This window comes from Strongylocentrotus purpuratus, unplaced genomic scaffold (assembly GCF_000002235.5).
Source record: "Strongylocentrotus purpuratus isolate Spur 01 unplaced genomic scaffold, Spur_5.0 spur5_scaffold_18, whole genome shotgun sequence".
Taxonomy (NCBI): Eukaryota; Metazoa; Echinodermata; class Echinoidea; order Camarodonta; family Strongylocentrotidae; genus Strongylocentrotus; species Strongylocentrotus purpuratus.
In genome coordinates, this window is record NW_022145603.1 from 17,112,066 (window position 1) to 17,129,418 (window position 17,353).

General features: G+C 39.1%; 1 protein-coding gene across 2 annotated transcripts in view; it reads right to left on the reverse strand.

Moving 5' to 3' along the window:
- Window positions 1-1,760: 1,760 nt before the first annotated feature.
- The window catches only part of LOC578305 (glycogen [starch] synthase, muscle), a 36,826-nt gene continuing 21,233 nt past the window's right edge, over window positions 1,761-17,353 (reverse strand). For both annotated transcript variants that reach the window (XM_030989309.1, XM_030989310.1), the window contains 9 exons: window positions 14,282-14,399; window positions 13,140-13,260; window positions 11,794-11,960; window positions 10,279-10,471; window positions 9,432-9,558; window positions 8,349-8,506; window positions 7,169-7,270; window positions 6,003-6,086; window positions 1,761-5,326 (listed from right to left, as the gene is read on the reverse strand). In XM_030989309.1, the coding sequence (XP_030845169.1) occupies window positions 5,201-5,326; window positions 6,003-6,086; window positions 7,169-7,270; window positions 8,349-8,506; window positions 9,432-9,558; window positions 10,279-10,471; window positions 11,794-11,960; window positions 13,140-13,260; window positions 14,282-14,399 (1,196 nt within the window). In that variant the 3' untranslated portion in view covers window positions 1,761-5,200. The remainder of the gene's footprint in view (window positions 5,327-6,002; window positions 6,087-7,168; window positions 7,271-8,348; window positions 8,507-9,431; window positions 9,559-10,278; window positions 10,472-11,793; window positions 11,961-13,139; window positions 13,261-14,281; window positions 14,400-17,353) is intronic.

The window sequence follows — 17,353 nt, forward strand, 5'->3', positions numbered from 1 at the left end:
AATACATGATAATAATAATAATATATATCCACTAAGCAAGGTGCTCAAGGCGGTCCAATATTACCCCGGCTCTGCTAGCCTACCAATTTTGGTGCTCACAGCATTCAAGGAATTCCTTCCTACCGGTACCCCTTTAGCACCTGGGTGGGGGGTGGCAAATGTAGATTAATGTTTTAGTGCTACATAGATATACTTCAGTCAATTTCAAATTCACAACAGAGCACCAATACAGTGAAAAAATAGAGATGACTTTGAACTGAAGTAGTTTACATTCATCACAAATCTGCAATCATTATGTGGGAAACAACTTCACAGCAACATTTAGACTCTTTGAGTAATAGAACAATCCATTTTATTACACATAATTTATACTGAGAGTGAAATGAGCATTACCCCATTGATAACCGAATGATCTTATTCCCATGTGCTTGATATACCGTGCGTACCAAAAAAAACTACCTGATACACTTTTGAAATGGCTGCCGAATAAAAAAATATATGATTCTGGGGGGAAAAATTTATATGTATGGAAAGCTCATAAACTCAACTTTCATATGACACCAAAAAGTGCGGAAATAATTCATGCTTAGGTGAGCACTGCTCACTTTTGTAAAGGGTATGAAAATCAGGTTGCGCGGGAATTATTAAAAAAATGCAAACTTCCTGTTCACTCATGCATAACATTTGGTTTAATAAACCATGAAATTCACTCAGCAAATCATGAATGTATCATATCACCCTCAATTTTGTAAGCTCCAAATGATTTACCTCTCACAAATTGGAAGGCTAATTCCTGCGCAACCTAATTGTTATACCCTTTACAAAAGTGAGCAGTGCTCACCCAAGCATGAATTATTTTCGGACTTTTTGGTGTCATATGAAAGTTTAGTTTATGAGCTTTCCAAACATAAAACTTTTCCCCCAGAATCATATATTTTGTTATTCGGCAGCCATTTCGAAAGTGTATAGGTTTTTTGGGGACGCACGGTAGGGACCGTTCGGCTCCCCACAGGCAAAGGGTTCAGTTATTTTGTAATATCATACACATTGAGATATAACAGAAACATGAAGGGCATTTGTATGGTTACAAACACTTCTGGCTCAAAACTGCATCATTTCACATCACCAAGGCCTAAAATTGAGACAGACAAGCAATTATCAAATATAAAAATGACTCAGAATAATTACTCTTCAAAATGGATTGCTGCCCTTTTCACAATCCCTGAATCATTTCATGCACTGCTGATCAAGCTCACATTTTACCTCTTGTCATATGAGATTATTCCAACAGCATTCATTTATATCTCAACACATAATCATAATAATGATAATAATTAATAATAATTAATAATGATGATAATAATTATTATTATAGTGCTGCTGCTGATGAAAATAACAATAATTTGATAGATGCAAGACATCTAGATTTAATATTACATGCTTTGAAATGGTTGTATAAGTTCGATAAAAATTAGTTTCTAAACAAATGCTTATGGATATGTAATCTGTTAAAATTAAAGTTAAATTTCAGAAATTGCAAGACATGTATTCTGTTAATACATGTAATCAATTAACAAAAGTGATCAGTATTCACTTTAAAAAAATTCTGTTGATCAGGCATATATAGGTACCTTAATTAAACATATACACTATAGACCACTTTGAGGGGTAAAATAATTTGTGCTCACATGAATAACATTATGCTCTTTCAAATATATATGATTTAAGAAGCTTAAAAAATGACAGCAAACAAGAGATCCCTGGTAATAATAATGATGATAATGGATATTTTAATAGCGCTAACATCCACGATGCGAGAAGCTTCAGCTTCAACACAGGCTAATAATTTCAGTGCTCACAGCATCAAAGGAATTCCGGTACCAATTCAACACCTGGGTGGAGAGTGGCAAATATACATAAAAACTACTGTCTTGCCAAGGTACACTTGAGCCATATGTCCAATTCAAACTCATCACCTTTGCATTTCCAGTCAAATTTGTTAACCACTCAACTACCGCTACATAGTTCAAAACTTCAAACAGATAACCCCAAATTATGGATGGGCAGAAAGATCAGATAATTGAAAACATTTATCAGGTGCCACTTTTAGTGGAAGAGTCAAAATTACTGTACTTTGGTATTAAATTTATTCATATATAGTAGCGAAACAACCTTTTCAACATACATACATTACATGAGCGTACATAAAAATAAACCTGCAAATTCTTGCAGCATTTCACATAGATTATAGTACATCATCATGCAATTCTTATTCATGCAGTTTTTTTTCTCCATCACATTGAGCCATTAACTGCAGCCAACCCAATAAAATGAAACATGCTTGTTTACACTAAAATGGTGAAATCAAACATTTCTAAATCTATGCATAAAAATATGTAATAACATTTCATATCAAAGACTGGTCCATTATTCTCAATGTATGTCCAGTAGAGTAATATTTAGACTTATTGAAACATACATGTATCTTAAGAAAAAGAAGAAAAAAAACAGAAATTTATCATAGGTAAGTATCAATAGCAATTTAGTGCACCATTCATTTCAGATCGCATACCTGAAGTGCTCCAATATAATGCAACTTACGTTTTAACAGTGCTCAGGCTCTATACTGATACACATATTTGTTATATAGAGTGTATCCTATTGGCTGAATGCTAACATGATGTATATTGCTGGACCTTCAATTTTTTTGGGTAAATTCAAAAAGGGGCATCAAGCAAGCATACAAAAACTTAACATTTTAATCCAGACCGCAAAATCTAATCAGATTATTTTCCTACAGTGGAAACATACTAACATTACGATTGAAGGTAACATCATTTCTCTAGTGGTTCTTGAGATATCGCGTCAACGAGAAAGCGGGACAAACATACGGACGGAAGAAAAACTGAGAAATGAACAAACCAAGGCCGGCTGATAGAAAGGAGGTGGGGGTGAGAAAGTAGGAATTAACTTCATGTAGCCTGAAATGTATTTGTAGCCCTTCGGTATCACAAGAGAATATTCTCAAAGATTGTCTACATCTAGAGCCTACCGACAGTAATCGACTACTGCAATACTGTACTGAGGAGGCGCGATAGCTCAGTTGGTAGAGCAGTGGTCTCGTAATCCGGTGACCCGGGTTTGAAACCAAGGCGATGCGCTCGTGCCCTTTGGTAAGGCATTAATCCTCATTACCAGGTCCCTCAGAGAGGACCTAACGCTGTCGGCCATCTGCATGGTTGCTTACAAGAATTTATGCTTTCTTAGCAGTCAGGTAAAATAACCACCACCACATTTTATTCTCTGTGGAGTCTACCTCTACATGACATCCACAAACCTACCCTCATCACAATGGAAGAATCTTAATTATCCTACCACTAACACAGCACTGAATGCACAGCACAGACTGGTCCATTTTACCCATAGGGTAGATCCAGATGATTTCATCCTATACTGTTCTCCTTGAATACCACAGCACATTTCAGATAAATTTTGACACCCCCAAAATGAGTAAGAGTTAAAGGCAAGAAGTACTGTATATTCTTGAATACATAAGATAAAAGGACGATGTTTGAGTAACTACTGGTATAAGTGTACCATCTGCAATCTGCATAATGAATTAGTCGATTCTTGATTGATGCAAAGTGTAATACTTGAATCTAGAACCTTACCGGTACTCAAAAAGCAAAGAAACTTTTAAGTTTGTCTTTAAAGTTAGTTTTGACTGGGACCATACCCAATCTGCTGCAATCTTTACTATTTTGTTTAAATTTGAGATTGTGGCAGTTGAGCATTCATTTAAAAAGGTAATATTTAACATGCAGCTAAAATTGACTTTTTGCACTGCAGATATAATGGATTTGAAGGTTCAAAACAAGTCCCGGTATTTCTCATATATGTGTGTGCAGCTACTTTTAAATACATAGGTGAAGCAACACTAAAACATCACAAATTGTTGATGGTTATCGCAGTATTCTACGAGACCGTGTCTGTCTGTATTGTATTTAACCCTCTATGGCAGCTGCATTTTTATTACATTATCTTTCTGCCATACTACATAGGTATCACATTCAGTGCAGAAATAGGCAGTGCACATGAAATAAAGTCCACTCAATATGCAATAAGAGTTGAGTGTTAGGTGGGGATGGTATTGTGTGTCACATCTACATTATTACATACAGTCAATTCATAGAATTTCACTGAGATGTAATAAAGATATAATTTCAATTTGGAGAAAATCCAACAAAGATCGATACACAGAGATCTACACATTCTACATTGTTTAATTTGAAGCTAATAAGTCCAACATACAGCATTTCATGTTGGTTTTTACCCCAATCTTTAAGAAAAGATTGATCAGTCCCACATACAGTCAAACCCATCTGTAAAATGCCACCCATGCAGGTCCTCTGTCAAAACAGATCCTACAACATATATTTCCCCCTGGAGGAAGACTTATATTGGTGACATGAAGAGGTGGCTTTTATAGCCAGGTGGACACTTAGACAGGTTGGATTGTATCACTAAGTGATGTAGTTAAGGCAGGCAGTTCCAAGTGTTGAGGCCTCTGAGAACTATAAACTTCTATAGACTTTTAACACACGATTCGGTCCGAGGCCAAGCCCAAGCCCATTCAACTTTGGTCTCAAGGCAGTACGCGAACAGAAGACTGGACAAGAGAATATTTCATGTTAGTTCCTACCCCAGCCTTTAGCCAGGATGCTGCCTGGTCCAATCGGTGAATGTGTGTCCCATATATAGCATTTCATGTTGGTTCCTACCCCAGCCTCTAGCCAGGATGCTGCCTGGTCCAATCTGTGAATGTGTGTCCCATATATAGCATTTCGTGTTGGTTCCTACACCAGCCTTTCACCATTTCTTTGGGATATGCTATCTGGTCCAATCGGTGAATGTGTGTCCCATATAACGCATTTCATGTTGGTTCCTACCCCAGCCTTTAGCCAGGATGCTGCCTGGTCCAATCGGTGAATGTGTGTCCCATATATAGCATTTCATGTTGGTTCCTACCCCAGCCTTTCACTTTTTCTTTGGGATGCTGCCTGGTCCAATTGGTGAATGTGTGTCCCATATATAGCATTTCATGTTGGTTCCTACCCCAGCCTTTTACCATTTCTTTGGGATGCTGCCTGGTCCAATCAGTGAATGTGTATAGGTTTCTCTGAAGTAAACCTCCTGATAGTTAGTGCTCCTCATCTTCCTCATCGTCGTCCTCGTCGTCGTCGTCATCGTTGCTGGGGATAGGTGTGGACGCACGGGAGCTGTTAGGTGAAGGAGGAGCTGATGCTGCTCTCGGGTAACGGAACATCTGGTGATGAATAAACATGAATCAGATATGTATGAATAAACATGAAACACATGAATCAGATATGTATGAATACACATGAAACAGATATGAATGAATAAACATGAAACACATGAATCAGATATGTATGAATAAACATGAATCAGATATGTATGAATAAACATGTAACAGATATGTATGAATTATGTATGAATAAACATGAAACACATGAATCAGATATGTATGAATAAACATGAAACTGATATCGTCAGTTGCCCGGCCGGCACAACGTCGCGTAGTGCTTCACTACCTTTTGCTGGGAAGTTAAAATTGCGCGTTCGGGCTTCTTTGTTTCCAGCTAAACGTAGTGTAGCAAAAGAAAGATATATTTGCAAATTAATTTGAGAACATAATAAATCAGGTAAATATCTTTCTCTACGAATGGTTTTGGCTACATTGAACATAGAAACGTTGCCGTTCTTAGCACTTGAAGTAGGTGTAAAAACTTCAAAAGCGTTTTTTTGTTCCCCTCTCTTTTTACCATCGCCCACGCTACACTAGCCCGGCAAAACGTCGCATAGTGCTACACTACCGTAGATCCCCTGGTTGCTTACTTAAAAGCGCACTCGTACTTTCTTAGCAGTTAGGTCAAACCAATCAACCAAGGAAATGTGTAAACGATAATTTGAGGACAACTTACGGTTCTTTCCTCGCCATTCTCGTCTCCTTGAAACAGTTCTGGGTGAGTCTTGTTGAGTGCTACATAACGAGCCTTACGGTAGTACTGTGAAGGGAAAAATAAGCGTCAAGATTTGAATTTGAATTTGATCTGATTTATTTACCAACAACAATATATTTCATACAATAATTTACATATACAGGAAGAGAAACTATTGGTTGGTAAAAGGGGCCAGATAATAGCACATGTGCTAGTCGAGCCTAACCCCTTAAACAGCTAAACAAAGTATTTTGGTACAAATCAGTTTAGAAAACGTAACAAAACAAAAAATAATGAATTTACTATTACAATCGACACTTTAAAAAAACAAGAATCGGTACTCAACAATGTCTTAGAATACAAACTAATAATGTAAAATATGAATTGTGTACATATGAGATTATTTAACTTGATATTTTATTCATGACTTGTTAAACAAATGACTTGTAGCATAATTCCGAAAAATATTTCTAGACCTTGTCAATCTGACATCAACAGGTAATCTATTCCAAAATTTACTGCCCACAAAAGGCAATGAAAATTGACTGTGTGTCGTTCTTAATTTTGGAAGACGTAATTGTCCACCTTCTTTTTGTAAACATGGGTAAAGTCTCCTGTTAAATTCTATTTTTAATAGAAGTCGTTGATGATGCATAGAAGTGGGCTCTTATGAGGCCTGTCTTCACTAGCTCGAGATTGCCAAATATCCCGCTATTTGAACTTGGGGTGCATACAGAAACATTGAGGTACTTTTTGTCCACGGTGGGCCAAAATTTGGAGGGTGCAGTATATATACAAAGTTATTTACTGTAAATGATGTTTCAATGTAAAAAGCGGATAATAGTAATATCGGTAATAAAACTGAAAGGCTCATTTGGGGGGAGGGGAGGGGGTTATAAGAGAAAATAATATCCTCAATATGACTGAAAAACCTTTGACTATGATAAAATACTGTACGCTGTTTATCCCTTATGTTCTGTGACCCGTTTCATAAAGCCACTTTTCAATGAAAAATGACAAAAGTCAGTGACAAATCTGCTGATAACCAATCAGAAGCAAGGATTTCAGTAGCTTATAACAAAAACTGTCATTTGTCACTGATGAAAATCTTTGTGAAACGGGGCCCTGTTCATATCATGTAAGCTTACCACTCCCAAATTCTTCCAGTCCAAGAGCTCGCTCAGTCTCTCTGTTCGGTTTCGTTGCAGGATGCGCTGTCTACGATTCAGCCTCGTGAAGTCAAACATGTACTGTAAAACAAACAGAAATGTCATTACTTCTACTCTGCTCATGTCTTTTCACTTGGCTATGGATTATAATAATAATAATAGCTAGTTCTTATATAGCGCTTTTCAAGACCGAAGGCCCTCTCAAAGCGCCTTACAGATATATATATTATTACCCCGGTCATCGGATTCAGGCTTACCCGCACACAATGCATGCACATTCTCCACTCCCTGGGGAGCATTCCAGCCAGGCGTCATTTTTACAAGCGCACACTTGCTAATCTAAGCACATTAGCTTTCGCATCCTACCGGGTACATATTCAACACCTGGGTGGAGAGTGGCAAATGTAGATCAATGTCTTGGCAAAGGACATTAGTGCCTCGGTGGGACTTGAACCGCGGACCTTGTGATCCACAGTCCGTTGACATATCCACTCGTCCACGACACCTCTATGGATGCCAGTAATATCCCTTTATATTGATTAGTATTAAAGATAAAGACCAGTTATGGTCATGCGATTGCATTGTGAAAGAAACATCGTGGAATCGATCAGAAAAGGTTGATCATCTAGCATATAGGTATTGGTGTGTACTGCAAGGTTCTAGGATCATCAAAATGATAAGAAATTTGGCCCAGTCTTGGTAAAGTTACAAGCACTGTACACAGAAAGATGGATATGGGACTATGTGACACATGCATTATATCTATCAGGTCCAAATAGATATAATTATTTACCAAATATATAAATTAGTAGGCGGTTTCTTGGCAAAATTTGTATGATCACGTATTAGTCAAAACATATTCTTTCACATGATTGGTAATAAGAGCTTCCATTTCATTTTTGAGAGGGGGGCGTTTCCAAAACTGGTCTACTTTAACAGTAATGGAGTATGAAGAAATTAAATGATATAGTAATATGAAAGTCTGTGCACCTAGTGATGTTGCCATGGTAGTTAATATTGATGGCAAAGTTACCATCAATGGTAAGTTTATGCAACAGAGCTCAGGTACATTTTTAAGGTTTATTTCATACATTCTAGCTGTATGTAAAGAGAGTATTTATCCAGGCGATTGGTGGACTGTAAGATTGGTTGAGCTTACCCCAGCGAGCTGCTGAATGGATTCTTCACTGCTCTTAAAGCGTCTATCTACAATGTAGATGCCATAGGAGGTAGGATCAGCTACGTGTTCACCCATGAACAAACCAAACCCAGACAGGTTCGTTGAGACGCTAGGTATACCCATTACAGTGCACTCAGCTGTGAATCAAAGCAGAGATTTCATAAAATGTTATACTGTTTATACTGTAACATCACGGATATCTCCAATTCCGTTTAACCGCGGGAAAACAATACCGTCCAATTGAAAAAGGATAGTGCCATGGGCGGTCTGATACCGGACGGTTAAAGGTTCGACTACAGCACTAGTTTATACCCAACTGTATGCTTGGGTGGAATAATGCTACTTCTTCATGACAGTTTTTACAAAATGAGGGACGGTGAGGTCTGGGCCCCATTTCATAAAACTTGTTATTAATAACAAATGTAACATTTCATAACAATTTTGCTCTCTGCCAATGAACTGCAATGATTTCAGTAGCTTATAACGGATTTTAAAACTTGCTATTGATAACAAGTTTTGTATAACAGGGCTCTGGTGGATGAGTCCTCCCTCCTCCTGTTCCTCCTCCCTCTTCTTGTACCTCCCTCCTTCTGTTCCTCCCTCCTCCTGTTCCTCCCTCCTTCTGTTCCTCCCCCTCCTCCTCCCTCCTCTCCCTCCTCCTCCTCCTCCCTTCTCCCTCCCCCCTCCTTCCTCCCCTCCTCCTCCTCCCTCCCCCTCCTCTTTCCTCCCTCTCTTCCTCCTCCTACCCCCTCCTCCTTTTAAGGCAGAAAACAAGAGAGTTACCTGGTGTATAGCCCCACGGCTCATAGTACGAAGGGAAGACACCTCCTCCCTCCTCCCCCTCCCTCTCCTCCTTCCTCTTTCCTCCTCCTCCTCTCCTCCTTTCTCCTTCTTCTTCTTCTTCCTCCTCCTCCTCCTCCTCCTCCTCCTCCCCCTTCTCCCTCTTCCTCCCTCTTCCTCCCTCCTCCTCCTCCTCCCTCCTCCCTCCTTCCTCCTCCCTCCTTCCTCCTCCCACCTCCTTCCTCCCCCCTCCCCACCTAAGGCAGAGAACTAGAGAGTTACCTGGTGTATAGCCCCAAGGCTCATAGTACGAAGGGAAGACACCGAGATGGCATCCACGAACAAACTCTTCATAATCACAGGCAAACAGAGGATTGGTAGACGAGAGAAACTCAGGGTGAAAGATTACCTGTACAGAGATGAAAGGACATTAATTACTCGCAAAAAATATGATCAATATACAAAAATATGAACAAAACAGGTGTAACATATATTTTGCCTCAAGATCAGACTTAAAGGGATAGTTTAGTTCTGTTTTCAGACTGCAAATGCCTTCAAAGTGCATGGTTATTGCTCTTATTCTTATCTATGACATTGCTAGTGCCATTCGAAGGTAATTTTAGACCCCAAAATGTGTGAAATTTAACCAATATGATCATACCAATTCAGCTCCACTTTCAAAAAATATGATGACCGTTAATTAATTATTCAATTAAAAATAACAAAACATGGGCCGGCTGGTTGTGCGTAATATAACCAACACGAAAATGCCAACAAAAAAAACCAACATCGACATTGGCTGAAATACGACGTACTTGGCGCTTTTTCGTGTTTTCAACAGCCTTTTCAAATTATCTAATGTAGTGGTACACAAGTATTATAAATCGTTATATTTATGGATATTTCAGCCGTCTCTGAACCGATTTTGATCAAACAAAGATGATCTTATCATTTAGCTCTGTCTCATAAGATACAGAAATATAAAGCACATTGCACTTAACAAAAGCACACAAAAATGCAGCGTTTTTTCAGTGTCATGTCTGAACAAGCCTTCACCCTAAATCTTTGAAGAAGAAAATCCTGGAACACTTGTTGCAGAGCATACATCGGATCAAAGAAAGAACTGTACCTTGACACGATCGCTACGGTCGTTAAACATCTTGAGACGACGAAGATTACATAGCACAGGGTCCTGATGATCATCGATCACATTGTGTGTACAGATAGGTGGTAGGTGAGGACGTTGGCTGGCGTAGATACAACGCTTCAGCTTTACGAGATCTTCAGAGAGTAAGAGGTCTTCCGGCTTGATGATCTCACCTCTAGGAATGGACAAAACAGAAGCCCCAGTAAGATTTTGTTTACAGTATTACGTAAGATGATGAAGTGTACAGCTGCAATCTCTCATGCGGAGCTGCAAGGCTCTGTCAAAGTTTTAACGAGAGAAATGAAAGTGGGGTCGTGATACCCCACCTGATTTACATTGGTGCCTGTGATATAGTGATGGGGTATAGTGGCTCTGTCAAAGTTTTTACGAGAGAAACGAAAGTGGGGTCGTGATACCCCACCTGATTTACATTGGTTCCTGTGTTATAGTGGTGGGGTATAGTTTTAATGAGAGCTTTTCGTAATGAGGAACGGTAACAGTATATGACGAGAGAAGAAAGATAATAATGGATGAGAAGAATGGACAGGAATGAGGGCAAAAGATAACATAGGATATTGTGATAGAAGAAAATGAGACAGAGATAGAAAGGCAAATACAAAAGGAGCAAGTGAAAGAGAAGTGGGGCATGAATAAGGGAGTTTACAGATAGCACATGGTACAAATGACCCCAAATATCCAGATCTTTTACACATGGAGAAGTTCCACTTTGAGCATCTTAGAATAATAACTGCCAAAGTCCTAGATGTGCTTCATGAATACATTTTGTTTGCCCTCTTGAAAAGAATACTTCCACCTGCGTATCTTAGAATGTTTCGTTGGTGCATACATGAATAATGATACATAACTTTCATGAGCGCATATCCAGTATTCATCTCTGGTGGGTTTCACCTTTTTGGTACAAATGACCTTTATCTGCCCATGCGCAGATTGTATCTGTAAACTCCCTTATTGTACCCAACATACAGAAGAAGAAATGAGTGCGATCTTGAACGTAATTTTTAAATCGTTCTGACACTATTCAATTTATCAGCATAGCACAGATGAATAGCACGACTCATTATTTTGAAGAGTCACTAACCTAGTTCTGTTTAGATTTCCTAAAATAACCCTAAGAGGTCTCAAACCCCAACCCCCCCCCCCCCCCCCCCCACTCAGTGTTATTTAGGGTACGCATATGCATGTTCCCTCCCTTTGAATACACCCCCCAAAGTCAGGTGTGTAAAGTCAATACAGGCCCAATTTATGTGTGTGACAAGCGGGACTTTGTTGCGTGAAAAGTACCCCTTTATGGGACATTTTGGGAACATGAATGAGGTCCTTTTGTTTCCAGAGTGAGGGGGGGGGGGGGCCGCGGTCTCCACCCAACTCAAAGACTCACCTCAGAGCTGTTTCAAAGAGTCTCTGTCCCATCTTGGTCTAGTAGCTCTGATTATATCTCCTTATATCTAAGGGTCTCAACCCAACTCAAAGACTCACCTCAGAGCTGTTTCAAAGAGTCTCTGTCCCATCTTGGTCTGTAGCTCAGCTGCCGTCTCTTTGAGTTGTTTACATATAGCCTGCCCTCGGAGGGACTCCACGTTGAAGTTGTTAGTCTTCGCCGGCATGATGAGGAAAGCAACTACTGTCTTGTCACTCTTTGAAGCCTGCAAATCACAAGATATCACATTCAGTTTTTATTAGAACAACAACAACAATAATACTAATATACAGTAGGCTTGCGGCTGCACCATGTGAGAGAGAGGGGATCGAGGAGTCCTGAAAAAAAGACTCTCGGTAATCTTTCTTGAGGGTGTGTAGTCCTGAAAAGGACTGTTGGTGTAGTCTTGAAAAAGACTCCCGCCACCCATCCTCTCCAAGCGCTATAGTTTTCCTTAGAACTATAAGCTAAGAAAGGACTACACACCCTCAAGAAAGATTACTGAGAGTCCTTTTTCAGGACTCCTCAATCCTCCCTCTCTCTCACATGGTGCACCCGCAAGCCTCCTGTATATCTACATCACCATGCAAGCCAATACTTACAAGCAGCAATAATACTAATGTTTCTAAGCGCTGTACTATTATTCTCCCCGCATAAGCCGAACTACATTGATGAGGTGCTCTGGCATTAAAGGAACTTCTTCCTACCAGATACCCATTCACATCACCTGGCTGGAGAGTGGCAGATGTAGATTAATGTTTTGCCAGAGGACATTGGTGCCGCAGCGGGACCCAATTTTTAAAGGGATCCGGTAACTTTGTCTCAGATTCTGAAACAAAATCCTGAATTTAGCTCATGCTGCAATGATAATTATAAACCTTATTTTCAAGATATTTATGATTGGAAATCGAAACCAAATTTTGTGTTTTTCCTATCGGTTTTCATAACACTACAGTCTATTGGGAAAAACGAGTATGGTAAAGCAGGTCACTCAAAGGTTTTTACTTTTTGAGGCACAGCTTGATCATTTTGAAGCATGATTTGTTAAGGCTTCAAAATTACACCATATTACAGACACTGTTAACATGTAGGGCCGTGCATTTCAGATTAAACATTGTTAAACGATGCCTGTAAAGACCGTCAATACTACTGGGCCAGAAGGGATTAGACCACACAGCGAGGTCACTGACAGGTGGCTATCTCATTAACTCAGCTCTCAACTAACATAAGAAAAGGAGGATCTTGGGGGACCAACAGGCACCAATTGGGAAGTTTTCTATATACATGTAGAGGGAGCAAGTAGCTACAAGTAGGACAGTGGGGCTTTAAAGGTTGGTGAAACCTTTTGCAAATTTTTAGATGTGGTTGAAGAGGCGGTTCGTCATTTTGATTTGGGTTTAATTACCTTGAGGTAGTGATTTAGTCTAGCAAGAGACTCAAGGAAAATATCAGCTCCTTTGTTGCTGTATTCATAACGTCCGGCTATGAAGAAATATAACGTCTTGTCCAAATCAAAGTCATAATGCCTGCAAGCAAAAGAAAACAAAACTTCTTTACACATTGCGTTTTATTTTGTTGAGTGGATCCGGATGACAGTGAGGATGGTGATGATGGTGATGATGGTGATGATGATGATGATGATGATGGTGATGATGGTGATGGTGATGATGATGGTGGTGATGATGATGGTGATGATGATGATGGTGATGATGATGGTGATGATAATGGTGATGATAATGGTGATGATGGTGATGATGATGATGATGATGGTGATGATGATGGTGATGGTGATGATGATGGTGATGATAATGGTGATGATAATGGTCATGATGGTTATGATGGTGATGATCATGATGATGATGATAGTGATGGTGATGATGATGATGATGATGGTGATGATAATGGTGATGATAATGGTGATGATGGTGATGATGATGATGATGATGATGATTATGAAATGAGGATAATGATGATGGTTATGATGATGATGTTGATGATGATGGTAATGATATGATGATAACAATTATGATTACAATGGTGGTGATAATGATGATGGTCATGAACGAAAATGATGTTGATGAAGATATTGATTCATTGCATCTCCATATTTATTTAAAAACATTCAAAGGCAAAGTCAATGTAATATCTCTTGAATGTGTTTTGAAACAGAATTTAAAGTAAATTTGTATATAATCACACTCGGTGATGATTTAGTGTTGTGACTGATAGTGATGCTTAGGGGCATGCAGACTGTAGTTTGTAGAAATATACACTGTAGGACAATGTGTCTCCTATAAGAGGGGCCAAGTAAGCCTTAAAGAACCAGTTAGCCTTAATGCCCGGGGGGATACTCAGATTTGGTTTGGACGGGGTGTGCCACTCGGGCCTCGAAACCCATACCCATTATTAGGGGTCATTTTGGGGCATTTTTCTCGAAAAACCCTTGTCCCATTTTGACAAACATGTGGATTCTACAAGGAAACTATACACATATATCACATATTTCTTTAAAAATACATTTTAAAACAAGAAGCCATATGAACTCACCCATGAAAATGACCCCTGACAAAATCACTGATCTTGTTCTTGGCCTTGGCATGAAGATTCTGAAACTCATGGATAGCCTGGAACTTGATCACATTCAACCCATTCGGAAGGATCACATCTGAAAAAGAATTCATAACAGCAATAAAACTTAATAATAATCTGTTAAAATCCACTCCAAATTTTATTAAGTTAAACCGAAAATGAAAATTCTTTTTGCCCAATTGATCGTAACCTCGGCAGCCACTGAGCAGCGCCAGATCGACATTGCTCTATCCCTTATTGTTGAACGCCAAACAAGGTAGCAGCTGTAAACTTAGTCTTAACATTAATCTTGCAGGGGGTGGTAGGAGTAGGGAGATATATTCATTTATTTTTAAAAATCTCTCAAGACTCCAAAGTAAATAAACTGTGGGCCTGAGTCACACTGGGAGGAAAAATCAATGTGATCTCATTCATTCATGTAGAATAACACGATACAGATTACTCAGAGCTGCCAACCTTGTGCGGCCAAAAGAAGGAACCATGATGGCAACAAAAAAGGAATTCATTAAAACGAAACTTACAACCAAGCGCAACACACTTCCAATGCAGAAATGTCCATTCCTCATGCTGTCTTTTCCATACAAGCAGGTATTTTTTGGTTAATTTGTTATTATCAGCATTTCATTCTTTTTGAGAATATTTTTCTCTTCAAGTGTGTCTTCTATTGAATTTGTGATCAAATCAACATTTAAAAAACTAGATGGAACTTCGACTGCGCGCAGTCGAAAATGATGCCTCCGTCATAGAGCAATTTTACAAACCAAAACAGAAGAAATTTTTCAAATTCAAGTTCAATTGTAATCCATTAAGAGGTTCTCAGAATATCGTGATTACAAGCAATTTCTCATATACATATATGACCCTTTGATCTTTGACCTGATGACCCTAAAATCTACTCAGTTCATTGGCTCTGCAAGATGTCCTGAGTTAAATAGTAATCCATCTGTCAGTTCTAATGAGAATGCGTTCACAAGTTATTTTTGGATACATAATGAGCCCATGACCTTTGACCTCATGACCCATGAATCTACTCAGTTCATTGGCTCTGCAAGATACATACATGATCGAAATTTGGCAGGAATCCATCAATCTGTTCTAATGAGAATGCGATCACAAGCTATTTTTGCATACATAATGAGCCCTGTGACCTTTGACCTCGTGACCCCAAAATCTATTCAGTTCATCGGCTCTGCAAGATACATACATGACCAAAGTTTGGCAGGAATCCATCGATCGGTTCTTGAGATAATGCGATCACGAGCTCTTTTTGCATACCTAATGAGCCCTGTGACCTGTGACCTTTGACCTTGTGACCCCAAAATCTAATCAGTTCATCGGCTCTGCAAGATACATACAAGACCAAAGTTTGGCAGGAATCCATCAATCGGTTCTTCAGATAACGCGATCACGAGCTGTTTTTGCATACATAATGAGCCCTGTGACCTTTGACCTTTGACCTCGTGACCCCAAAATCTAATCAGTTCATCGGCTCTGCAAGTAACATACATGACCAAAGTTTGGCAGGAATCCATCAATCGGTTCTTCAGATAACGCGATCACGAGAACGGGACGTACGGACGGACGGACGGACGTACGGTACTACTCACGACAGTATGCTTGTGAGATTTTTGTCTTGTGTGTCTAGAAAAAGGGGTATCTTGTGTGTCTTTTCAATTTTTCCTTCTAAAGACTACTTGTGTGTCTTAATTCCCAACTTCTTGTGTGTTTGTCTAAAACTAAATGAAAATGCATCTTGTGTGTTTTTTAATACAATATGTGTTGAGATTGGTTTCTAAAATTAAAATTAAGGCTTGCATGCCCAAAAGACATTATTGTCTACCTCTATCCAAGTCAGGAAAATTAAGGCTTGTGTACCGCAAAAACACATTATTTATCCGCCTAAGTCGTGAAAATTGAGGCTTGTGTGGCAGAAAGACATTATTGTCTACCCCTGTCCAAGTCATGAAAATTAAGGCTTGTGTGGCAGAAAGACATTATTATCTACCCCTGTCCAAGTCATGAAAATTAAGGCTTGTGTGGCATAAAAACATTACATGTATTATATACCTGTACCACTGTCCAAGTCAAGAAAATTAGGGCTTGTGTGGCAGAAAGACATTATTGTCTACCCCAGTCCAAGTCAAGAAAATTAAGGCTTGTGTTGCTAGAAAGATATTGTCATCTACCCCAGTCCAAGTCAAGAAAATTAAGGCTTGTGTGACAGAAAGACATTATTATCTACCCCTGTCCAAGTCCAGAAAATTAGGGCTTGTGTGGCATAAACAAAACATTACATGTATTATATACCTCTGTCCAAGTCATGAAAATTAAGGCTTGTGTGTCAGAAAGATTTTGTCATCTACCCCAGTCCAAGTCAAGAAAATTAAGGCTTGTGTGGCAGAAAAACATTATTGTCTACCCCTGTCCAAGTCAAGAAAATTAAGGCTTGTGTGGCATAAAAACATTACATGTATTATATACCTGTACCACTGTCCAAGTCAAGAAAATAATGGGCTTGTGTGGCAGAAAGACATAACATGTATTATACACCTCTGTCCAAGTCATGAAAATTAAGGCTTGTGTGGCAGAAAGACATTATTATCTACTCAGGTCCAAGTCAAGAAAATTAAGGCTTGTGTGTCAGAAAGACATTACATGTATTATATACCTCTGTCCAAGTCAAGAAAATTAGGGCTTGTGTGGCAGAAAGATATTATATACCTGTACCACTGTCCAAGTCAAGAAAATTAGGGCTTGTGTGGCAGAAAGACATTATTGTCTACCCCAGTCCAAGTCAAGAAAATTAAGGCTTGTGTTGCTAGAAAGATATTGTCATCTACCCCAGTCTAAGTCAAGAAAATTAAGGCTTGTGTGACAGAAAGACATTATTATCTACCCCTGTCCAAGTCAAGAAAATTAAGGCTTGTGTGGCAGAAAGACATTATTGTCTACCCCTGTCCAAGTCCAGGAAATTAGGGCTTGTGTGGCATAAAAAAAACATTACATGTATTATATACCTCTGTCCAAGTC